The 26,476-nt window shown below is 43.2% G+C and overlaps 1 protein-coding gene across 1 annotated transcript in view; it reads right to left on the reverse strand.

The window, feature by feature from the left end:
* Positions 1–19,323, reverse strand: part of Scpep1 (serine carboxypeptidase 1) — a 31,293-nt gene extending 11,970 nt beyond the window's left edge. Inside the window, exons 1-6 of the mRNA XM_077800677.1 lie at positions 19,218–19,323; positions 15,237–15,385; positions 10,934–11,023; positions 10,020–10,175; positions 9,592–9,666; positions 3,743–3,815 (exon numbers count right to left, since the gene is read on the reverse strand). Coding sequence (XP_077656803.1) covers positions 3,743–3,815; positions 9,592–9,666; positions 10,020–10,175; positions 10,934–11,023; positions 15,237–15,385; positions 19,218–19,293 — 619 coding nt within the window. The 5' untranslated portion in view covers positions 19,294–19,323. The remainder of the gene's footprint in view (positions 1–3,742; positions 3,816–9,591; positions 9,667–10,019; positions 10,176–10,933; positions 11,024–15,236; positions 15,386–19,217) is intronic.
* Positions 19,324–26,476: the final 7,153 nt, after the last annotated feature.

Consider the following 26,476-nt stretch of genomic DNA (forward strand, 5'->3'; position numbering starts at 1 on the left):
CATCTCATTTTCTGCTTGATCTAGATCAGGGGTTGGCAAACTCTATAAAGCAAAAGATAGTGAATAACCTGACCTTACAGGCTAGCTGATCACTGTCGAAATTACTCAACTCTTGTCTGTGCAGACTCCAACAAGCCACACAACAGGTAAATGAACGGTGTGGCTGTGTTCCAATTAAAAAAATTACTGATGTAGGCGTCAGGGTCACAGTTTACCAACCTCTGATGTAGATCTGCACTGCCCAGAGGAACTTCCTGTAAAGCCAGAAATGCTCTGGAGCTGTGTGGTCCACAATGATGGCCAATAGCCATGTGTGTCTTTTTTTTTTTTTTTTTTTTTTGTGGTACTAGGGATTGAACCCAAGGGAATTCTACCACTGAGGTACATCCCTAGCCTCCCAACCCCCCCCCACCCAGCCTTTTTAAAATATTTTGTTAGTTGTCAATAGACTTTTATTTATTTATTTATATGCAGCGCTTAGGACTGAACCCAGTGCCTCACACATGCTAGGTCAGCGCTCTTCCACTCAGCCACAACCCCATCCCCCCCCCTTTTTATTTTTTATTTTGAGACAAGGTCTAAGTTACTGAGGCTGGCCTTGAACCTGTGATCTACCCTCCTGCCTTAGACCCATTGTGAATTGCTGGGTTTACAGGCATGAGCCACTGCAACTGGCTGGTGCATGTGTCTTTCAACAGGGATTTCTGGGAAGAAGCCAGTGAATGTGTGTGTAAGTCTGAGGCCAGTGATCTGGAAAATACTTGCTGAACCCAGACACTCTCATATTGGGAGAATGAGGAGCAGACAATCTTCCGAGTTTAGACTCTTGCAGTTTTTTCCCTCCGGTGGCTGCTTTACTTGCCCTGGATGGCGGCCCTACTTGGCACTTATCTTAACCTAGAGAACTCCTTGTAATTGTCCTACCCACAGCCCAGTGCCTAAATGACACCCCAGGACTGAGATGAATCGCTTCTAATTTCAGGACAAGTTGGATCTGGTCTCTTGGGTATGAAATAATGAACCACACCCTAGGGAGACTGACTGGGGTGACTACACAGGGGCAAGGGGATCTGTATACCCAAAGTCACTGGAGCTGCGACTAGTTAGAACCACTGTCCTGCAGGTTCCTATGTAGAAAAAGACTGTCTAGTGAACCTTTTCCGGTTCTCTTATTAACACTCTGCAGTGCTGGAAATGACGTCTGCAAACACAGGCCACTCAGGAAGCTTAAAGAAAACCAAGCAGCCAGGCTCCTAAGTCAGACCGAGGTGCAGTCAGAGCACAGTGCTACATCTGCTCCTGGGAGTGTGGCAGAAGACTCAGCTCCGTTCTGGGGAAGTGACGTTGAAGGACATTCACCGTGAGGCAAGAGGGAGTTTGAAGACTGTGATCTACCTGAGTGTGATATCAAATAGCTGGGATTCTTTTGATTATGTTCCCTTCTAGCTAGTAAAGAAAAAAGGTGTTCATGGAAATTAACAGTACTTCTATCCCAAAAAAGGAATGCTTTGGGGATGGAGGAGTGATACTTAAAGTACCCGTGGATGGGCAGATTAAGATCTGGACAAGCAATTGACCAAATTATATTATCATGCCGTGTGCATGTGTGGATATCTAACAATGAATTCCACTACTACGAACAATCCTAATGTACCAATAAAAAGTTGGGGGAAAAAGGATCCAGACAGGCAAATTCATAAAGGGAAATGGGTCATGGCAAGGAGAGAAGGTAGATTCTGAACAGAATGAACAGCCCTTAGAAAGCCACCAGGCTATGTTTTCTGGTCTGGCAAGGTAACAAAGCATCGTGGTTTAAGTGCATGGATATCAGCCCCTGCTGCCTGGGTTTGAGTCCTGGCTCTAACACTTAAGCTGTACAGTTCTAAGAAAGTTACTTAACCTCTCTGAGTCTCTCTTTCATCACATACAAAATTAGGATAATAGCAGCATTCATCCTGTGCAGCTTTTGTAACGATTAAATGAAATTAGCACATGCAAAGTTTAGTGCTGTGGTGAAACTGTGATTAGATCCCATGAGGAAGTGTGAGGACCAGCACTGGAATTCTGAGTCACAAATTACTCTTATCTGTGCTCCCAACAAGGATTGCTCAGTTATGGAACTGCAGCCCTCTGATGCATCAGACCTAATCAGCACCTTGTCACTGACGTGAGCTACAGAGCAGTGTCTGACAGGAAGCTGCTGGTCCTTGGGCCTCTGACCAAGGCTCCTGCGGTTTTGTGAAGTCCTATGAGGTCCCTCCGCCAAGAAAAAGCCAATAGCAGCCTTCCTTTTCAACCTAACTTGATTCATGCAATTTCAGTCCTGTCCTGGAGACGCCAGGCTGGAGGGCTAGAAATAACCACTCCAGGGAGCAACAGCACATCCCCAATCCACCAGGGACGTGGCTCTTTAACAAGCCAAATTCTCTACTTAGGGGGAAAATACTATCTTTGGTCAATTGTTATCTCTCTTCCAGAGACAACCCCTCTTCTGATTCCTAATTCTAAAGTTTGGTTTGTGAAAAGTCACCATTTGTTAATTTAGAATAGTAGTTTCCAATCAGCAATGATTTTGTCCCCCCTTGGACATTTGCTGACATCTGGAGATTTGAGGGTGGGGTTACTGGGGATTGAACCCAGGGGTACTTAACCTCTGAGCCCCATCCCCAGCCCTTTTTATGTTTTATTTAGAGATAGGATCTTTCTAAGTTGCTTAGCGCCTTGCTAAAATGCTGAGGCTGGCCTTGAACTTGTGATCCTCCTACCTCAGCCTCCCAAGCTGCTGGGATTACAGGCATGCACCACCATGATTGGCTGGAGATATTTTGGGATTGTCACACTGAGGTGATACTAATGGCATCTAATGAGCAGAGGCCAGGCCTGCTGCTAATAAATATCCTACAATGGGGCTGGGGATGTGGCTCAAGTGGTAGCGCGCTCGCCTGGCATGCGTGCGGCCCGGGTTCGATCCTCAGCACCACATACCAACAAAGATGTTGTGTCCGCCGAGAGCTAAAAAATAAATATTAAAAATTCTCTCTCCCCCCCCGACTCTCTCTTTAAATAAATAAATAAATATCCTACAATGCATAGGATGGCCCCTCTCAACAAAAAAAATCACTCGACCCCAAATTGTCGACAGCACTGAGGTTGAGAAACCCTACTAAAATGATTACTTCAGACAGCTGAAGCCACACCCCGGACATCTGCAAATAAACAACTCCTGTAGGTGCTCCAAGAAGGATGCTCAGTTGTGAAACCGTGTGCCTGAGTGGCAAGACCTGACCATCACCTTCTCTTGCCATCAACAGGATGGAGAGATGGAAACTTCACCCTGAGTGCTCACGCCAACATCAGGGTGGTAGAGGGGACAAGCTGACAACACAAATTCGTCCTCTGGCTGAGTCACACAGACCTGCCTCTGGATCCTCACTAACCACTCATTCTGAGTGCCAGAGGATATATTCCATCACCTCTGAGTCTTTCGGAATATCTCCAATTGCAAAATTCAATTCCTTGGTTGCGAGAATCTGAGAACTCAGTCCAGGGGTAGGTGCTCTGTCAATGCATCCTCACCCCACATTTCTTGGATGCTCCCGAGGCAAACACTTTCTGTGCTGACTTCTCCATGGACCCCCAGAAATTCTGCTGCCTTGTGCTTTGATCTGGACCACACAGCCCAAAGTCTGAGCAAGGGATGGGGCAGGGAAAGTAAAGATAGGCCTACAAATTCTGTACTTACCAACAGGGGAGATCCAGGAATCACCCAACGCAACCCCAGAAAAGTTGCACTTGATGGTCCCTTGCTGAATGGCCTGAAAGGGAAGCCAAGAAACACCCTCATGAGGGATCAGGGGCCTCAGCCCTTTCTCAAGGAGGCAGGCCTATCCACCGCCTTTTCTGAGCATGGAGAACTTCTGCCCGTCCTTTCCTAGATTCTCTGGCCATTGAAAGACCCAGGCACCCACCAAAGAGCAGGGGAGCTCTCCTGCAGCCATTGGCAAAACGAGGAGGAAGCGCCTGCTTCTCTCTCCTTTGTCACAGGGTGCTGGCAGGATGTGTGTGAGGTCTGTTCCTAGTTGTCTCTGGCAGGAACACGGTCACACCCCCCTCCCAAGAAGTCTGTGATCCTCCCAAGGTGCTTGAGATTAATGCCAAGTAGCAGTCACTGAAGGGCTGGAGTCCTCAAGGATGCAGAGGATGCAGGGGATGCCTTAGGACAAGAAACTTGGACCCCTGATTCTTTGATTCATTTAAATATGAATCTGTCCACTATCAGGAAATTGGAAATAACCTAAACATTTATCAATAAGATGAGCTACACAAATCCTGGTTATTTCCATGATGTATGAAAAATCTTAAAAAAAATAGTAAGGCTCTGTAAGTACTGATATGAAAATATCTCCAATATATGTTGTTAATGTTTTTAAAAAAGAGAAATACAGGACTGAGGTCGTAGCTCAGTGGTAGAGCGCTTGCCTAGCATGTGTGAGGCACTGGGTTAGATCCTCAGCACCACATAAAATAAATAAAATAAAAGTCCATCAACAATGAAAAAAATATTTGAGAGAGAGAGAGAGAGAGAGAGAGGAGAGAGAGGGAGGTACAGAATGATGTGTATTATACAAAAATGGGAAAAAATAATATACATAAATTTATGTAAATTAGTTTACACAGCATGCAGCATCTCTGGAACAATCCAGAAGTCCAGAAGCAGCTTAATAAATGTTTAATAAGTGCATTAGGGGAGGGGGACAAAGGCAAGACTGAGAGCTTAAATAGCATTCTTTTTATATTTCTTAAAATTTTTAATTATGTGAATATAAGTTACTCAAAGATCTAGGCAGGTGTGGTGGTGCACAGCTACATGTAATCTCAACAACTCAGGAGGCTAAGGCAAGAGGATCTGGAGTTCAAGGCCAGCCTCAAAAATTTACTGAGACCCTGCTTCAAAATAAATAAAAAGGGCTCGGGAGTTACCTCAGTGAAAAAGCACCCCTGAGCTCAATTCCCAGTACCAAAAAAAAAAAAAAAAGGCTATTAAGAGATCTAAAACAAGAAAACAGGACTGGGGATATAGCTCAGTAGGACAGCAGTTGCTAGGTATGCATGAGGCTCTGAGTTCAATCCCCAACACCACCATCTAAATAAATAAATAAACAAAACAAAACAAGAACATGGGGCTGGGGTTGTGGCTTAGTGGTTAGAGTGCTTGCCTAGCACATCTGAGGCCCTGGGTTCAATCCCCAGCACCACATAAATAAATAAATAAATAAACAAACAAACAAAATAAAAAAAAAAAAATATATATATATATATATAAAAACAAGAACACAATGAATAGCCTGACTTTGAACATCCGTATTAACGAGGAGGAATTATGCATTTGTTTGACTTTTCCAGAAGAAATTCATTTGAGTAATTTAAATAGTCCCAAGTAATAAGGGAAGTCTGCCTTGTAAAAGAGGGAACAGAATGATAGCACTTTGGAACTTCTAATGAAATCAATAGTCTAGATGAGAATTACAACCTGAAGTTGAAAAGTGGATGAGGAGCTGGACACCCAAAGAGCAAAACCAACTCTACTCCCATAACCTTCTGTTGCAGGGGTGGCTAAAAGGGTTCAACAGAAAGGTCCAACTAGACTGAGGTATTATGATATGCTTTCAGATTTGATGCAAAACAAATGCATATCACCTATGACAGAGGTCAGCGATATTTTTAATAAAGGGTCAAATATTAAATGTTTTCGGCTTTGTGGACCAACCAGCCTAAATTATAATTACTCAGCTCTGCCACTGTGGTGCTGATGCAGACATAGTAATATGTAAACAACTAAACATTCTAACAGAGCTCTATTTATAGACACTGAAATTTGAGTTTCATACAACTTTTCATGTGTCATGAAATACTATTCTTCTTTTGATTCCTGACCACCTAAAAATGGAAAAGTCATTCTTAGCTCATAAGTTGTACAAAAACAGGTTGGGGGCCAATGTGACTCATGGGTCATAGCTTACTGAAATCCGACTTTTATTATTTTCTATTTAAAATGATTACCCTGAGGGCTAGAGTTGTGGCTCAGTGGTAGAGCACTTGCCCAGCATGTGTGAGGCTCTGGGTTCGATTCTTAGCACCCATATAAATAAGTGAATAAAATAAAGCTCCACTGGGGCTGGGGTGGTGGCTCAGTGGTAGAGCGTTCGTCTAGCATGCATGAGGTACTGGGTTTGATCCTCAGCACCACATAAATGTAAGATAAAGATATTGTACCCACCTAAAACTAAAAAATAAATGTTTAAAAAAAAAATTTAAAAATAAAAAAATAAAGGTCCATCAACATCTAAAAAAAATTAAAACAAAAAAATGTTTACCCTGAATGCATCAAGCCTTTAGATAGAACTTCCAGTTTTGTAAGAACTACAGTGAATAGAGAAATAGGTTAAATAATTCCACAAAGAAATTGCCAGACAAAGCCAAGAAACATGACGTTCTGTAAGACAAACGCTCTAATCTCTTCAGCACATCATGGTCATGAAAATAGGGACTGTGCTAGAGGTAGACAGTCCTTGGGGACATCACAGCCAGATGTAACTCATGTGTATGGACTGAATATCGGCTTGGGCAAAGCAGCTATAAAGGACATGTTGGGACAAACTAATGAAGTCTGAATAGCTGAGATGAAAACTGGTTGAAACAGAAAGGTAAGGACAGAAGACTGAGGACCATGTTTTGGTTAAAATTTTTTTCATCTATACAGAAAAATATTTAGAAAGTGATATGCTAAGGTGTTTCCTATCTGGTAGGAAAGTTAAGAAAGTGAAGCTTGCTTCTTCTTTTTTTTTTTTTTTTTTTGGTACCAAGGATTGAACCCAGGGATGCTTAGCCACTGAGCCACATCACTAGCCCTTTCTATGTTGTATTTTGAGACAGGGTCTTACGAAGTTGCTGAGGACCTCACTAAGTTGCTGAGGCTGGCCTTGAACGTGCAATCCTCCTACCTCAGAGGATTTGCAGTCATGAAGCCACTGGAATTACGGGCTTTCATTTTTCCCTTGTACTTGCTGCATATTCAACCTCCCTTCCTCCCTTCTCTGTGTCTGTCTCTCAGTGGTGCTGGGAATGAAACTCAGGGCCCTTGCACATACTAAGCATTTGCTTCTATCACTTGTATCTTTTTATTTTCTTTCTTTCGTTTTTTTTTTTTTTTTAGTTGTAGATGGACACGATATATTTATTTATTTATTTATTTTTATGTGATGCTGAGGATCGAACCCAGGGCCTCACACGTGAGGGGCAAGCCCTCTACCACTGAGCCCCAGCCCCAGCCCGTCTTCTGACTTTCTGTGACGCCCATATATTGCTTCTACAGGATTATTTTTTTAAATAATTAATACATCTTTTTAGAAACACTCATACAAGCTCACCGTTACACAACTTAAACACAGAAGTCAGGAGAAAATGGGACTCTCTTACTTTGCCCTAATTGTGCCCCACACCAGCTAACTCTAGTTAATGTTTTCTTCCTGACCCATCTTTGCCTTCACAAGCATATAAATATACAGCATTCATAATAAACCATATGTAATAGATGTGTCTCTTCATTTACCAACAAGGTATCCAAAATTGTCCTACAGCTTGCCTGCCACAGAGCAAAGGGAGACTTCCCAGCCTCAGCCTGCACCGCTCTCTCCACTCTTCATGACTGCAAAGTGTCCCATCACTTAACGTGAGCCATCCTCCTCTGACAGCCATCGAGCTGTTTGCAGTTTGTGAACATCATGAACAATGACATAATAAATATCCTCTGAGAGACACATATGTGTAAGTATTTTTGTAGGACAGATTTTGGGGAGTGAAGTTATTGGGTAAATGGGCACCTACATTTCCAAACTTGATACATGCTGCTAAATTGCTCTTATTTTTAAATGACTTACCTCCATAAATAAATAAATAAGTAAAAAAGACTTAACAATGTCCATTCCCACCCAAAGCACACAAGGGTATTTATTTCTCTAACTTCTTACCCAAACTGGATGCTGCCAGTCTTTTAAATAATTGCAAATTTCAAGGGCGTGGCTTACTATTAATAGTTGAAGATTTTTCATGTTTGCAGGTGCTTATCCATATCCTTTGCCCATGATTTTACTAGGATATTCTCTCTCTCTTATTTTTTTTTTTTAAAGAAATAGTAGGGTTTTTTCCTCTCAAATTCCTGAAAGCTGCTTGTGAATCTTTCCATTTGTTCACTACAAAGGTTGAATTTTTCTTTTTAATATTTTTTTTAGTTGTTGACAGACCTTTATTTTTATTTATTTATATGTGGTGCTGAGGATTGAACCCAGTGCTTCACATATGCCAGGTGAGTGTTCTACCATTGAGCCCCAGCCCCAGCTCCTAGGATATTCTCTTTTAAAAATGGATTTATCAGGCTGGGGTTGGGGCTCAGTGGTACAGTGCTTGCCTAGCAAGTGTGAGGCACAGGGTTCGATCCCCAGCACCACATAAAAAAACTAAATAAATAAAATAAAGGTATTGTGTCCATCTACAACTGAAAATATTTTAAAAAATAAATACATAGAAAAATAAAATGGATTTATTGATATATTGATATGACTACCTTTTTTCTATTATATATTTGTACAAGTGTACATTTGTCTATATGTACATATTTGTGTGCTTGTGTTATGTATGCATGTGCATACATACACACATACATAAACACAAACACATACATATACCTGTATATGTATAATTGCCTATGAGGCCCTAAGAAGTTTTACATGTAGCCCAACAATGAAACTTTTCCTATGTGGCTTCTGGATGTCTCATTAGTTTTTTGTTTTGTTTGTGTTTTTGCTTTTTTTAGTACTGAGGACTGAATTCAAGGGTACTTTACCATTGAGCTACACCCCCAGCCCTTTTCATTCTTTGAGACAGGGTCCTGCCAAGTTGCTGAGGGCTGGCCTCTCATTTACAATCCTCCTGCCTCAGCCTCCAGTGTCTAACTGGGATTTACAGGTGTGCTCCACTGCACCCAGATGGATATTTTATATCACAAAGGAAAGCCTATCCTATCCAAGATTATAAAACTTTCTATTATTTCTTATAGTTTTATGTTTCCAGCTATTTTGCGTTTTAACATTTTCATGTTTGGATTTTAATCTATCTAGAATTAAGTTAAAATTTATACAAAGCAAGAATCCAACTTTATATCTCCATACCATTTATCAAATATTCTGTCTGTTCCCAATAATGTGAAATGCCATCTTTATGGATGGTTCCCATACATGTATGGTCCGTGTAAACATGCATACTTCACACACACACATAATATAATCTGTTTCTGATTCTTTATCATGTTGCATTCAATCTATTGGTCACTATGTCAGCTCCACAGTTTTTACTCAATATGTAGACAAACGACCTTCACTGTTCTTAAAGCTTTTCAAATATTATTCCAGACTTCACTTCACTCTGCATATATAAAATCCTACTCAAAGTACATTAATATCCTATTAAAAAAACATAATTAGTGTTCTTTCCAAAATCATAACAACAACAACAACAACAACAAATCCTCCCTGTTACCTTGTAAAGTTCTAGACCAATGCCAGCAGCCATTTTTCCTCCATAGGATTCTGAGAAAATGTAGAATGGAACCGTCTAGCAAGAAAAGGAATATACAAACAATGAAATAGCCTGACTGCTTCTAATTCACACAAATTAATTTAAAATTTTTATTGCTTGTCATGTCCAGGCAAAACAAATCTGCTTTTGTCTTTCTCTCCACATGGGATTGTTCTGTCTGATTAGCACATTGACTCCAGGGTCATTCTTTCACACTAGAGCCCTTTAGAAATGACAGAAACAGAAGCCCACAACCCACCTTAGGAGCAAAAAAGGGTTTATCTGAAATCAGTGGGGCACTGAACTCTTGGGAAAGCACACTTTTATTCGATGGATGTCCTGATGCGATTGCTAGCCCTTTACTTAGCTGCTCCAAGGTCTTTACATACCTGGAATTCTTTGTGGCAACTGAAGAAGGTCTTCAGGAGGACCATCATGTCAGAAGCCACCGTGGCGAGGTCCTTTGCATACGCGTTGCTTTTGTTCACATAACTGAAGCCAGTGCCCACAGGATTATCCACAAAGAGGAGACTGGCAGCCTGGAGCTGCAGGCCACAGACAGAACGAGATGGTGCAATCAGTGGACATTTCTATCATCTCACAGGAGCTCAGCAAATCCCACGTTATGACATCGGTCTTGCTGCTAAAAGGGGTTTTCAGAAAAGGGACAGGAACGTAGACAGCAGCATAGAAAGTGAGGCCAAAAGGAAAGACAGACACATAAATGGTGATCAAAGACTCTGAGCAGTCGCTTTCCACACACGTGAGTGCATGGAATGAATGTAACATGTGAGTGCAGGCAGCCCCAGGTGGTGCCCGACTGAGCAAGAAGCAGGATAGAAGAAGCAGGTCACCCAGGGTGGGCCCGGCAGAACTAGAGAGAGAGGAGGATGCGGTTCCCGTGGAGTAAGGAGGACTGGGAAAGGAAGGGGGGTAAGAACGAGGGGAAGGGGAAGACTGAGAACCAGAGGCCTCAAAAGTGGAGGAACGAGGCTCTTGGAGTCACAGTCAAGACATCAGGTGGACTGGAAGGGAGGACTCCCAAGCGTGGTCAGAGGGTGGGACCCTGGAATCTAAGATCACAGAGATGGCCAGCATGTTGGTAAGGACAGGGCCCCAGGTGTCCACCAGAGAAGGTTTCTAAAGGCAGATAGAGAAAAGCCACCAACTTGGAGAAGATAAGAGGAAGCCTATAGCTAATGTCCAAAGCCTCGGGCAACACAGACAGTGGGGACTGCCAACTCTGCGGCCCCCCCGGGAGAGGCTGCAGGACGGGTGCAACTGGGGGCTGCCATCCTCGTACCCAGGTGGTTTTTCGTGGTTTGAGATGACTGTCGAGGGGCCCGATTTCCTCAAAGTTTCCAAATCCAGTGCTGGAACCGCCTGGACCACCCTGTGGAAGAGACAGAAATCAACGAAGTAAACCTAAAGAAAATCGAGTCAAGGGGCTGGGGTTGTGGCTCAGAGGTAGAGCGCTCACCTAGCATGCTTGAGGCATGAGTTCGATCCTCAGCACCACATAAATGTAAAATAAAGATATTGTGTCCACTTAAAACTAAAAAAATAAATATTAAAAAAAAAAAAAGAAAAGAAAATCGAGTCAAATCTTAGTCATCACAATGGATGAGCCTGATCACTATAAACAACTTATGATTTAGTGATTGCTTGGTCAGTCTGTGCAAGATGCATGTCCCCGGCGACCCACGGGCTCCGGCAACAGGCTCTTGTGGTAACTTCTGAAGTCTTCCTCTTTGAAAGGACAGAGCTGGGCTAAGAGGCCCTCAAGGGAACCTTCCTGCTTCCTGATTCTCTGAGTTTGAACCTTGCCCCTGCACCGCAAAAGACTTTTCAAAAACAACTCTAACCCTTCTCACTTCAAAAGAAGCGCAGTAGGCCCTGAAGAGGGGATGTGGCTGGCCCTGGGCCATGCGGCAATCAGGGGCTCTGTGGGGATTATCTGGGCTCTGTGATGAACCCCTGTGGATAGACAAGGGCTCAGACTGAGAGGCTGCTTGGTCAAGTCAACTCTCTGGATATAACGGAGCAAATGTGCAAGTCCCAGGGCAGGAGCGCTTGATATGCGGGCATCCAGCAGCAGGGCAGAGGCAGGATTCTGCACTGAAGCTTGGGGACACTACTCTGTGACGGGCAGAAATTCTATGGGCTCTAAAAGGCTCAGGGAGGAGAAGAAAGGGGAGGAGGAGCAAGAAATGAAGGGGCAAAAGTGGGGGAGGTTGGGTGGGCTTTCTGTCGGCCACAGGAGATGGTCAAGGGAAGGGAGGGAGCCTTTCTGGAAAAATCTAGTGGGCCAGCTGAGTTGGGGGTGCATGACAGCATTATCAGTAAGGCCCAAGGCCTAGAATAAAAGGAGATAGCCTCTCTGTGCACAGTCGGATGAGTTGGAAAGGGAGAGAAGATGGAAAGGAGATCATTCCAGCCCAACAGAAACCCAGGCAGTTTGTGCAGGGAAATCTAAAGAAAAGAGAAGGGGGAGGCAGGGCTGAGGGCTGGATGGACAACGGCAAGAGACCCCCACAAGGAAAGGCTCCTCACACTAGTGCCGTGACTGTCACCAACCTTGCTAAGATAAATGGAAGGCCACAACTCCCCTCGATTAGAGGCACTTTGTATCTTAAGATTTCCCAACACAGCAGTAAAAAGTTCACAGTCCAGTTGGAGATGTTCATCTCGTGTGCTGACAGCAGCCACAAGAGGAAGGCTTCGACTGGAATATCCCACCACGGGGAACAGGAGTGAACCACGCCTGCAGGGTGGGCTATGCTGTCAGAGTCAAACTATGAAAACGGTGTGGCAACACTGAAAAATGCTTCCAAGGCAATATGCAACCCAACTTTTAGTCAGGATGGGACAGGATCAAAGTGAAGAGTCCCCCTTCCCTGCAGGCTCCTAAGGCCATGGGTAGGGTGTGGTCTTTAGGGACCAAATGAGAAGCTGGAGAAGCCAGCCGGGCTGGAGGACACTGCTGTTCTATCTGAACACACACAAGATTGCAAAATCTTCAGGATGGGGCACGACCGTGGTGGCCCAGGGCTACCCAGCGACTCTGAAATATGGTAAGTGTGTCAGTGGATCAAAAGAAGTGCGTACATGACTTGAAAGTATCCCTAAAATAGCTTGCTACTCCACTCCTGATGTGACCTCGATTCTCAAAGATCCTCTGGAGAAATCAGTGCGTGAGTCCTTGGTAGATGGCTGCGAGAGAACGCCTTTCATCTGAATTAATTGTTTCTTCTTTAATCATATATATGTATATTTTTTTCCTTTTCCCTTGAGCCTCTCGGGAAATGGAGAAGAGCAATCTTTGTGTCTTCAGTAGCTAACCTTTAAATAGAATCTCAGCCTGAAAGGTTAAACTAACTAACCAAAGGTCACAAATGGCACAGCCAGAGGCCGGAGGCTGGGCAGAGATTGTGGGGCAGAATCCCCCTTCCCTGCAGGCTCCTAAGCTCTCTGAGAGGGGGGTCTCTACCACTCAACTTTGGGGATGGTGACTTCAGATCCAAGCTGCTGGATTTCCTGATATTTTGAAAGAGAAAGGAAACGTCCTGATTTTAAAATCTTGGCAAACCGGTTCAAGTTGACCCAGTAGTCAACCAAAAGTTTCTGGAATCGGGTGTTTTTCAAATTGTTTTTCAGAGAGCCTAGAAAGTACCTGAGGGTGGCCAGGGACAAAGAGGAGGCCGGACACACAGGACTCAGCACCCCCTCCCACCCCAGCCTCAGCACTTCTGCTTTATCTGCTCTGGTTCCTGTGTGGAAGCTTTCATCTGTGGGTAAAAAAAGTTCTGCTGATTAACAAAAAGTTTGAAAACCATTCAAATCGCCCGGCTTAGAAAACTAAGGTTAGGAGAAGGGTAGGGTCTTGCCATGGTTGAAAGCGGCAGGAGGGCACTGAAAACCCAGGTCTCTGGCTGAACCTGCTGGGCTTGTCCCTGACCTGGCCCTCCCAGGTAAACATGCTGCACCCTCCCCTCCAGCTGCCCCATTGGGGCTGACACATGTAGCTTTCTCTTCTGAGCATTTTCCTATCAGCAGCCTTGGGCTGAGCCTCACCTGCAGCCCCTAGAGGAGGTATGTGTGCTGATCCTATGTGAGAAAGGCCCTTCTCTGAAAAGTGTCCATCTTCCCTTCATCTCAGCTGAAAATCTGCAGACAAATTTGGCAGACAAAGCCTGGGCACTGGGAAGCATTTTTGGGAGGAAGTCCCATTTGCATCCCATGGAGATAAGTACCAGCGTGCCCTATTTATTGGCCAACTGGGCCATGCCCACGTTTTTTCAGAGGCTGAAGCAAGACTGTTCTTCAACCCCTCCCTTGAGATTAGTCTTCCAGGCGTGGCTATCTCTAGACAGATATTACAGGAACCAGGAAGTACGTTTCCAGTAGTTCCTTGCCTTCAATCCTACAGTCAGAGCTCAAGGGTAAAATGCAAACACATTTAGGAAGAAGGGTAGGGCCTAACCTTCACACTAAGGTATAAAAGACTAGTAACAGTTCTTTGAAAAGATGAGCTTTTTCTGGGGGCGAGGTATTAGGGTCCAGGAGAAGATCCTGGGGAGGGGGAGAGAAAGGAAAAGGAAAGGTGAAGGAGGTTTGATGTATCTTGGTCTTTGCTTTAGAACCTTTCAAAACATTTCTATCAGTATAAAACCAAAGACATCATTAGTCAAGGTTCCTGCAACTGTCTGACTCAATATAAAAAGACCCTGGCAGCTGGGTGAGATGGTGCACATCTTAATACCCGTTATATCGGAGGCTGAAGCAGGAGAATTGCAAGTTTAAGACCAGTCTGAACAATTTAGCAAGACCCTGTCTCAAAATAAAATAAAAGGGCTGGGTGTGGTAGTGCACACCTGTAATTCTTGGGAGGTAGGAGGATCCCAAGTTCAAAGCCAGCCTTAGCAAAAAGCAAGATGCTAAGCAACTCAGGTCTAACTTAGACAGTTAGACCCTGTCTCTGAGTAAAATACAAAACAGGGCTGGGGATGTGGCTCACTGGTTGAGTGTCCCTGAGTTCAATCCCTGTACCCAAAAATAAACTAATTAATTAATTAATTAATTAAAATAAAAGGGCTGGAGATGTAGCTTAGTGGTAGAATATCCCTGGGTTTAATCGCCAGTACCACAAAAACAAACCAAAAAACCCTCAAAAAAGGCTAGACTCCCTTTACCCTCCAATTTCACCTCCTTGGCTATACCTTTTCCTCAATTTGCCTCAGGATGCCAAAGCCCCAAGCCTGGCTGCTGCACCAAACCAGAAACTGTTGATCACTGTGAGCCCTTAGGAATAAGCAAAGAGGCCAGGTACAGTAGTACACGTCTATAATCCTAGCAACTCAGGAGAATGAGGCAAGAGGATCACAAATTCAAAGCCAGCCTCAGCAACTTAGCAAGGCCTAAGCAACTTAGCAAGACCCTGTCTCAAAAAAAAAAAAAAAAAAAAAAAAAAAAGTTAGGGGCCTGGGAATGCAGCTCAGTGGTAAAGTGTCCCTGGGTTCAATCCACAGAACCAAAATAAATAAATAAATAAGCTGAGAGAGGGAGACCTGGTCTCAAGGTGAGGCCAGGCAAGGAAGTTAGTTTACCTGAAGCCACATGACCAGGGGCAGCTCTGAGAAGTTCTTGCAGGGGTTGGTAGTGTAATAAAGCCACCAGAACATGTGAGCATCCTTTCTGACGGTTACATAATCCCATGCTTCCTTGCCCTCTTCTGTGGGCCAGTCAATGACAGCTCCTGCAAAAGAGTCTCAAGGTCACTTTCCTGAAGATTGTCAGGTGATGTTCAGGTGAATTCCAGACCTGGTAGAGAGAGCCATGCCAGGCTACAAATGTCTCACAAACGGTTGGGATTACAGGCATGCACCACCATGCCTAGCTAATGTTTGAATTTTTAACAAGCATGAAGCCCTTTTGTTAAAAACAAGAGAGATAGTTACATTTTGATGGGGAAAAAAAAAAAAGCTCAAAATGCAGGATGCTTGTTTTTATATCCCCATTTAATACATGATTAAAGAGGCATCACAAATTAATGGGGCTAAGACTCTTCAGTATAAAGAAGTTTAGGTCCTTTCAAATATATTCCAAGTAACCAAGTGTTAAATTTTAAAATTAAAAATTAAAGTGTTTAAAATTTTAAAATTAAACAAAAATATACACAGGCAGTCCTCTCTATCCACATATCTTATATCCTTGGATTCAACTAGTTTTGAATAAAAAATATTTGGAGCCAGCAAGGCACATGCCTGTAATCCCAGCAGCTTGGGAGGCTGAAACAGGAGGATTGCAAGTTCAAAGCCAGCCTTAGCAAAAGCGGGGCACTAAGCAACTCAGGAAGTCATTGTCTCTAAATAAAAATACAAAATAGGGCTGGAGATGTGGCTCAGTAGTCGAGTGCCCCTGAGTTCAATACCTAGTCCCCCTCACCAATTGGGGAAAAAAACAACAAAAAAGTATAACAACTATTCACATAGCATTTAAATTGTGTATTAGTTTTTTTTTTTTTCAAAGAGAGAATGAGAGAGGAGAGAGAGAGAGAATTTTTAATATTTATTTTTTAGTTCTCGGCGGACAGAACATCTTTGTTGGTATGTGGTGCTGAGGATCGAACCCGGGCCGCACGCATGCCAGGCGAGCGCGCTACCGCTTGAGCCACATCCCCAGCCCGTGTATTAGTATTTTAAGTAATCTAGATATTATTTAAAAGATATGGGAGGATGTGTGTAGGTTATATGCAAATACTATATTATTTTATATAAAGTACTTGAGCACTTATGCATTGGGGCACCCAAGATGGATCCTGGATCCAACTGGATACGGAGGGATGATTGCAATTGAATATTTTTCTGACCTCTAGATGAGAAAAGGATTTAAGCAAACCCCAGAGAATATAAGGAAAAACATTAAGAGGTGAAGGCAGAAACTTGTTAAATTTCTACACAACAAAATTTCTGTACATCAAAAATTAAATTGGCCAGGCACGGTGGTACATGCCTATAATCCCAGTGGCTAGGGAAGGTGAACAGGAGAATCATAAGTTCAAAGCCAGCTTCAGCATTGGTGAGGCACTTAGCATCTCAGTGAGACCCTGTCTCAAATAAAGTACAAAATAGGGCTAGAGATGTGGCTCAGTGGTTGAGTGCCCCTGAATTCAATCCCCAGTACCCACCACCAAAAAAAAAATTCAATTAAATTGAAGAGCTGGGTGCGGTGGCGCACACCTTTAATCCCAGCAGCTTAGGAGGCTGAGGTAGGAGGATCACAAGTTTAAAGCCAGCCTCAGCAATTTAGCAAGGTCCTAAACAATTTAGGGAAACCCTGTCTCAAAATAAAAAATAAGGGGCTGGGGATGTGGCTCAAGCGGTAGCACGCTCGCCTGGCATGCGTGCAGCCCGGGTTCGATCCTCAGCACCACATACAAAGATGTTGTGTCTGCCGAAAACTAAAAAATAAATATTAAAAAATTCTCTCTCAAAAATAAATAAATAAATAAATAAATAAGACTTGAAATGTGTCTCCTCAGTCAAGTGCCCTGGGTTAAATCCCCCTTACCTGCCCCCTCCCCCGAAAAGTGTTGGGGATATATCGCTCATAGCTCAGTGGTGAAGCAATCCTGGGTTCAATTCCCAGTACCAAAAAAATAAAATTAAATAAAATATAAAGGCAAACAGGAAAGAAAGATCTGTAACAAATATACAAAAGAATAATTTTCCTTAATTATGTAGATCAATTTTTTTTCAGAGGTCATGGAGGTAAGGATCAGACCAAGGCCTCAGCATGTGCTCTACCAATAAGCTATAGCCCAATTAATTTTTTTTAATTTGGAGATATATATTTTATATATTTGTTATTTGCTAAATGAAGAGTAAAAATATATATATATATATTTTTTTATTTCCTTAAATCCTCTCATTCCAATTTTCCTTAGTTAACTTTTCTCTAGCATCTGCAAAATATGTATTGGAAAGGGGTAGGATAAATTACATTTTCTGTCACCTTTTGTTGAAGTAATAACTTCCAAATTACAGTATTTTTTTTTTCTCAAAGCCACTGAGTAGGTTAAAAAAAAAAAAGAAAAAAAAGATGATGAGAAGAATTCCCTGTGACTAAGTTTTTGCCTTCTTTTTCTTAAATTTCAGGCATCATTAGCAATTAAAACAAAAGCTTGTCCCAACTAAGGAAGAGATGGGCATAGATGAGGAGATGATGTTGTCTTGTAAATTAAAAGAATGAAGAAAGCATGGTGTCGTGCACGCCTGTAATTCCAGAACTTGGAGGCTGAGGCAGGAGCATCCTGAGTTTAAAGCAATTAATTTAGTGAGCCCTAAGCAACTCAAGGAGATCCTGTCTCTAAATAAAATATAAAAAAGAGCCAGAGATGTGACTCAGTGGTTAAGCGCCCCTGGATTTAATCCCCAGTACCAAAAAAAAAAAAAAAAAAAAAAGAAAAAGAAAAGAAAGAAAGAAAAGAATGAAGAAACTGGGCTTGGTGGCACTAGCCTGAAATCCCAGTGACTCTGGAGGTTGAGGTAGGAGGATCACAACTTGTGAGACTGTCTCAAAATAAAAAATAAAAAGGGTTGGGGCAGTAGCTCAGTAGTAGAGAGCCCCTGGGTTCCATTCCCTATAAGGGTGAGGGGGAAAGGAAGGTGGGGGGAGGGAGAGAGGGAAAGAAGAAAATCAGAAAATGCCCAAGAATATTACAGGTGTGGCTGAAAGGCTCTATATACAAGTAACATGAGATTATAGTCTCCTTGAAAATGACTGATAAAACCTGCGTCCCTTGAAAATGACAGAGATATTAGTTTCTTGAAAATGACAGAATTTCAAGTCCCTCCAAATCTAACCCCTGGCACTTCACCCTTCCCTGACAACGACCATTGTAAAATCTGGGGGAACATATTTTGCATTTCTGTGACCCAAGCTGAAGGGCCAGATAATTACCATTTTACAAAAGAGAAAACAAGAACTGTTAAGCAACTTGCCTGAGATCACAAGACAAGTTTGTGGCTAGTTCATATTCTCTGTTGTAGACTCAGACGGGGAGATATTTTGCTGAATAAAGTGAAAATCAATTTGCAAGTCACCGTATTTAAACACAAATTTGTTTTTGCCTGTTCCCATCAAGCAGACGAAAGGGCCGGTTTCTGGTAGGGCTTTCAGGGGTCTTTCTGACAGCCTACTGCAGGCTTATAAGACCTTATAACCTCATCTGGCAGCCCACCACACCAAAAAAAGGATAGTAGACTTTTTAGATCGTGGAAATCTCACAGATCGGCAGTTTCCCCCAAATCACACATTGGTGCACAATTGCGTATATCTAGGCGTAAGGGAGAAAGGAAGCATTAGATCATCCAGAGCCAGAAAAGGGTAGAAAAATACTTTGAACTGAAAAAAAGAAAAAAAAAAAAAAAGGCGAGGTTCAAAAGCAATATAAATTACTAAAGAATGAACCAGGAAAAGAATTTTGTTTTTAAAACCACAACCCCACTAGCAAAGTTTCACCCCTAGAGAGAAACAGGGGGGGTGGGTGTGCACCCGCTGCTGGTGAGCTTTTTGCTCGAACCTACCGGTGCTGAGGCCCAATAGCAGCGGCAGCAGCAGTAGCCACCGCGAGACAGGCGAGCTCCGCGGCGCCAGCTCCATGATGAATACAGCGCGGCAGCATCAGCAACAGGCTGGACCTGGAGCCCCACCACGTGACGGCGGTGGGCGGGGCCTGGGCGGGGCCAGAGCGGCCGGGAGGCTCGCTGCGTCCAGCGCGCCCTCTGCCGGACAGGCCAATTAGAACCGCTGCCCCGGCGCTGGGCCAGTTCTGCGCGCCTGCTGGCTTAAGTGGTTCTCTGCGGTTTTAGGGAGGAGGCATGTAATGTGTTTATTCTGCTTCAGTTGTGCACATACTGTACGGAAGTAACCAATGCCCCTCCGGCTCCACCCGTCTCTGCCTTCTTCAACAAAAGGCTGGCATTTTAAAAACTGCCACCAGACTAAGCCTGAACCAGCTGGTCATTGGAAATATGGGATTCCATTTTCAAAGATTTTTTAAACTATTTTCTTTTTAAAGTTACATAGATTGTGAACATTTTGTAAATGTGAAAAAAAAATGGTAGATCATACATAACCATTGTTGACTTCTGGGGTACTTTTTCATAGGGTTTTACTTCATCTTTTCAAGCACAGTAATAAAATGCTCTGTTTCTTTTCTGTGTTTCTAATTTGTGATCAACATTATTCCATATTGCTACCTTACCTCCAGGACAGTCATTTTAAGCCGGGGATTGGGGTTTTGGAAAGGGGAATGAAGAAAAAGTGGACCCAGAGATTGTGTGTGTGTGTGTGTGTGGTGTGTGTGTGTGTGTGTGTGTGTGAGAGAGAGAGAGAGAGAGAGAGAGAGAAGGGTCATTTTTATCTTAGGGGTTTACTGAATAACTCACCTTTCAAAGCTAGGAAACAAATACAGTAAAAGCTACATGAAGGTCAGATGTACTTCAAAAACTTTGTTTTAAAAGTACACACAGCAACCCCCTCCCCCAAAAAAGAAAGAAACCAAAGTAATGTACACTGTGGCCCTGAATCCCTGAATCTTGCTTCCTTCTTCGCTGGGGTCTCTCCCATGCCTCATAAATCTACACATTTGTTTTACTCTATAGCCTCTAGAAGGACACAGCCCAACTCTGTCCAGAGAAAAGAAGCATGAGCCCAGGTTCTCTCTTGCTTCAGTGTGAGATGGTTCCCAATGGGTGAAACGCCAAGATGCACCATCAGAGGATCATCATCTGGGGAAACACTTGGAAGATACGTAAAAGTTATACTTTAGAGCCAACACGGTAGCGCAGGCCTGTAATCCCAGTAGTTTGGAAGGCGAAGGATCTCGAGGTGCTTAGCAACTCAGTGAGATCCTGTCTCTAAATAAAACACAAAATAGGGCTGTTCTGTGGCTCAGTGGTCAAATGCCCCGTGCTCCTGAGTTAAATCCCCAGTAGAGAGAGAGAGAGAGAGAGAGAGAGAAGAAAAAGTTACACCTTTAGTAAAAACATAACTATGCTGAGTATGGTTAACTTCTAACTCAGCCACTGGAGAGGCTCAGGCAAGAGGATTGCAAACTTGAGGCCAGCCTTCGAAATTTAGCAAGGCCAGTCTCAGTTAATTAAAAAAAAAAAAAAAAAAAAAAAAAAGGATGTAGGTCAATGGGTCCAGCATCCCTGGGCTTAATCCCCAAAACAGCAAACAAAGCAATAACTATGTAGCAAGCACCATCCTAAACTGTGATCATCACCAGAGCTTCACAGGCACATACCACTCCACTACAGTTACTGTGTCAGGTAGGATTTCAACTTTTCACGACAAGAATAACATTATAATAAACATCTATATTTTTGCATGTAGTGTTTTTTCATATCAGGATTATTTCTCTAAAGTAAAATAGAAGTGATACTATTGTACAAAAGGCTACTGTGTTAGTCAGCTTTTTTGTCACTGTGGCTAAAATATACAACAAGAAGAAGTTAAGGGTGGCTGCGGAGGATATAGCTCAGTTGGTAAAGCACTTGCTTTGCATGCACAAGGCCCTTGGTTCAGCCCCCAGCAGCACCAAAAAAAAAAAAAAAAAAAACACAAACGCAGTTTAAGGGAGGAAGAATTGATTTGGGCTCACAGTCTTAGAGATTCAGTCTATGATGGGTTCACTCCATCACTCTGGGCCCAAGATGAGGTGGAGAATCATGGCAGAAGCTTGTGGTAGAGGAAGGTTGCTCAGCCCACGGTGTCTGGGAAGAAGCAGTGGGGGTTGAGGGACAGAGAAAGAGAGAAGACAAAGTACCAGGGACAAATATCAACCCCAAGGGTCCCCAGTCACCTACATCCTCCAACCATGCCCCACCTGCCTATACTTACCACCTAGTCCCTTTAATTTATTATTCCGTCAAATGGATTTTACCCACTGATTATGTTACAGCTCTCATAGTCTAGTCATTTCACCTCTGAACATTCTTGCATTAACACAGGAGTGTTTGGGGGACACCTTGTAGCCAAACCATAACAGGCTGCAATCATTATTGTCTAACTATATTTTTTAAGCCATGCAGCAGGCCTATTCAATAGTAATAAAGATACAGGTAAGATGTACCATCTTTAAAGAAAAGGGGACAATAAACACCATGTTCCTGGGTGCCCATTCTCTGTTCCCAAAAACCTAGCCAAGTTAAGAGAACACTGAGAACAAGACTGGACTGGAATATCCTGATACATGTTATCTCGAAGGACACCGGCTTTCTCCTGCACACTGGGAACCCGGGCAAGCTGATGTTGTTGTGGAAAGCTACTTTCTTATATGGACAGATGCTCCTTGGAATGCTGGTCAGACAAACAACCTAAGCAAGCCAATGCTGATGATGTCACTGCTCTGCAGCCTACATATAAAATCCTTCTCTGAGCGGGGACAGGTGGGGAAATGAGGGCACCGTGGAAATGATTTATGTACTGCTCCAAGAGACCCTGACCAGATAAATCACTTGGAGGGATGGAGGTTTTCTTTTCTGGAGCATTGTCATGAGGGATGGAGGTTCTGCTTGGTGAAGCTCTGTGAGGGACAAAGGAGCTGCTGGTTGAGCCTGTCACCACTGAACTCTTCTTGGGGCAGTCACTGATGTCTTGTAAGCATTACCCAATAAATGATCTTGAATGCCATCTTCAAACCCTCTTCTGAACCTTTCAGCAACCTATCCCAGTTGAGCTGTGGACATGACAGAAAGCAAGGGAGCTGCCTTCTAAAACCATGGTGCAGCCAGGTATAGGAGTACACACCTGTAATCCCAGTGACTTTGGAGGCTGAGGCAGGAGGATGGCAAGTTTGAGGACAACCCCAGCAACTTAGGAAGACCCTGTCTCAAATAAAAAATAAAAAGAATTGAGGCTGGGCATAGTGGTGCATGTCTGTAATCCCAGTGGTTCAGGAGGCTGAGGCAGGAGGATTATGAATTCAAAGCCAGCTTTAGCAATTTAGCAAGGCCCTAAGCAACTCGGTGAGACCCTGTCTCAAAATAAAATACAAAAAAGGGCTTCGGATGTGGCTCAGTGATTAAGCACCCCTGGGTTCAATCCCTGATACCAAAAAAAAAAAAAAAAAAAAAGCAAAGAATTGGGGAGGTAGCCCAGTGGCAGAGAGCCCCTAGGTTCTATCCCTGGTACTGTAAAATGGAAAAAAATTGTAAAGATTAATAAATAAAAGAAGGGAAGCTGTGTAGAGATAAAAAGCAGCCAAAGAACTGAGGCCAGTGCTGGGATGTAGCTGGGGGCAGAGCGCTCACCTAACATGTTGTGAGGCCCTGGGTTCCATCTCCAGCATGGGGCAGGGGTCGAGGCTGGATGAAAAGACAGAGGACATTTTTCTAATGAGAGAAAATATTTAAATGTTTGACAGAACATTTTTTAAAAGGTGATGCTCAGTTTGAACTTGATTGCATTTCTGTGATGGGAACTTGTTCTCTTGGAGCAGCTCAAAAACATAAAAGAAAGGCAGTAAGAGTGGGAAGAAAAACACTGGGAACGTGCCTCAAGACTGTCTGCAAAAAATAATTCATTTAGAAAGGTTTGGGAAACTGATGGAGATTGGTTGGGGGTTTGTTAATGGCCCATCCAGCAAATTCTCCCCTGTGTCTTCCCTTTGTGCTTCTCTGTCCTTGTACACCTGCAGGAGCTGTCCTGTCTGTATGGGATACCCTCCCACCAGATACCCTCCCACCCTTCCTTCCCCTGCACCTGCCTAGCTTCTGTGGCACCTTCAGCTGTCAGTTAATGTCTCTTCTCAGGGAAACTTTCCCCAACACTAGGTTAAGACTAGGACCCTTTTAATGGATCTTCACAGCATTCTGTACCTTTCTTTCATGATGCTCATCATAATTGCTTCTAAATAATTGTGCGTGTGGTTATTTAATTTTATCTTTCCTGCTGAGTTGTGGACTTCACGAGATTGAGGTTGAGGATCAAGTTGTCATTGATGTTTGACCAATTAGACTTTGACCTCAAGGTTGCATTTGAGTGTATCTTGGGAGATCCCAGCAGGCTTACTGCAAAATGCTTTGCCATGGTACTAGGAAACCAAGCAGTTATTTTGCCTTTTTCCAAATTTGGGATAAATTGTTCTTTGGGGGGCTGGGTTTGTGGCTCAGTGGTAGAGCATTCGCCTCTCACATGTGTGAAGCCCTGGGTTTGATCCTCAGCATCTCGTAAAAATAAATAAATTAAATAAAGGTATCATTTCCATCTACAACAACAAAAAATTTAAAAATTTGTTTTTTTCTATTGTGCAGAACCTGAGAGCCTACAAGTCATGGGGAAGTTGTTGGAGAACAGGACTTGGGTAGGTCTAGACCACAATGCAGGATCCTGAGCAAAACTGGTTGTCAACTTTAGGATTTACCAAAGGTGATATTATCCAGGGAAAGGGTTAGTCAGGCAGTGATGGGGCCAGATTTGTATGTCAGGCAATTTTGTTGTGTCAGTATGAGGAAGGTGATTTTCTTGTTCTTCGGGGCTAATTGCCACAGGAACTTCAAAACTCATATGGGTGGGGGGCGACTGGGGTTGTGGCTCAGCAGTAGAGCACTTACCTAGCATAGGCAAGGCCCTTGGATCGATCCTCAGCACCACACGAAAATAAATAAGTAAAATAAAGGTATTGTGTCCAACTACAACTAAAAAATAAATATTTTAAAAAAACTCAAATAGCAACGAATCCCAACATTATGTAAAATTATAATGCACCAATAAAAATATGGGAAAAAAAAACCCTCAAATGGACTAAAGAAGTTCAGTGATGATAAGAAAATATGAGAGATAAAATGTATTAGAGATCATTCTTAGGAGCCAGGAAAACTTGGAGAGCCCAGAATCATTTTTTTTTTGCGTCCCTCTTCCTCAGCAGTTTCCAGAAGAGTAATTTTGTGAGCTTTCAAAATTATATACATTTTAGGAACTGGGCTCAGTGGTAGAGTACGTGCCTAGAATTTCATGCAGCCCTATATTTGATTCCCAGAAGCCACCCTCATTCATCTCTCTCTCTCTCTCTCTCTCTCTCTCTCTCTCTCTCTCTCTCTCTCTCTCTCCACACACACATACTTTTAAGTTGTTCTTTAAGTGACAGTTTGAACTGTTCATAAAAGGGTGTGTCATGAATAACCCCAGAAGATTTGTGATGATGAGCTACTGTATCGACATTGTTTGGAGCCCTATTTTCAACTTTGGTTTCTAAAGTTAAATTCCTACAGGAATAATAACTGGAGGTTGCTAGGGGGGTTGCTATGGACCCTCACCTAGCCTAACTGAGTCTGGGACACTGGTGCAGCAGACCTCTCCTGTTATTTATAAACAACTCAGCAGGGTGGGTATGTGCCTAGGAGTGCTCTGTGGGTCCCGCCCGCTTCCTTAGGACAGACCTTAAGGTAGAGGCTGGCTTTTCAAAAATGGAGTCACATCCGTTTCTCAGAACTTGTACAAGGAATGTCCACCACCAGTCAGCAGTAAGGAGGGTTCTTCCCTTCAGGTGTCAACACAATCCAAGCAGGGAACCTAGACTTCTCTCCCTACCCAGCACTAATGAGGCAGTTTCTCCTGTCCCTGTCAGAGCAGTATCAGAGGAAGCCAGCAAACAGAATAAACAAGACTCAAAGTCTCAGAATGTACAATATCTATGCGTTTCCTTCTTGTTCTTTTCTCTCATCATATTCTAGACAGTTTTTGTGTTAGCTTTTCATTGCTGTGATCAAAATACCTGACAAAAACAACTTAGAGGAAGAAAAGTTTATTTTGGCTCACAGTTTCAGAGGTCTCAGTCCATAGTTGGCTGACTCCATTGCTTTGGGCCTGAGTTGAGGCAGAACATCACGGTGGAAAGGCTGGTGGGGAAAAGCTGCTCGGCTCCAGGAGCCTGGAGGCTGAGAGCAAGAGAGGAAGGGCCTGGGAACAGGTTTAGTCTGAGGCCACGCCCCCAGTAACCTACTTCCTCCAGGGATGTCCTACCTACTTACAATTACTACCCAGTAGACCATTCAAATATTACATCTATCAAATGAACTTATGCACTCACGAGGATACGGCTCTCATAATCCAATCTTTTCACCTCTGATCATCCCTGCATTGCCTAACACATGAGAATTTTGGGGGACATTAAAGATCCAAACTATAACACCTTCTTACATCAATATATCTGTAATAACCTCTTTGGAAATCAGATTGGGAAAAAAGATGGTATATCTGTACAGTGGAATTCTATACTCATGTCATATAGCTGTACTAATGTATTCAATCTAGTCCCTGTTGATGGGCATTGTTATGGTTTGGGTCTTAAATGTTCCCCAAAGACCCATGTGCTAAATGCTTGGTCACCCATCTGTGGTTCTACTGGGGGGGGGGGGTAGAACCTTTAGGTGGTGGTGAAGCCAGATTTACAGATAGGTGGTTAGTGTAGTTAGGTAAATCGGGTCTAATATCGAGTAAGATAAACAAAATGGAGACCATTATAGAGAATGGAGTCCAGGAAACCAGAGCAGCACTTGGGGAAATTGAAATGTTAATGTCCCCAAGGCTCTGAGCCCATCCTAAGGAAATGTTAATGAAGCAGCTCCCAGCAAACAGGGAGATGCTAATCAAAAACTGCCCAGATTACTCCTTCAGCTCCCCTATCCCCCACCTTTTGAGACTTCCCACCTGCATTCTACCACTGAAAGATAAAGGGAAACAGAGGACAGGAGTGTGGGAAAGCTGAAAGAAGACCTTAGCTATAAAAAAGGGAAGACCTCCCCCTTCCAGGATTCTGCCTTTTGGGTCCCCTTCT

This window comes from Urocitellus parryii, chromosome 7 (genome assembly GCF_045843805.1).
Source record: "Urocitellus parryii isolate mUroPar1 chromosome 7, mUroPar1.hap1, whole genome shotgun sequence".
NCBI classification, from domain to species: Eukaryota; Metazoa; Chordata; class Mammalia; order Rodentia; family Sciuridae; genus Urocitellus; species Urocitellus parryii.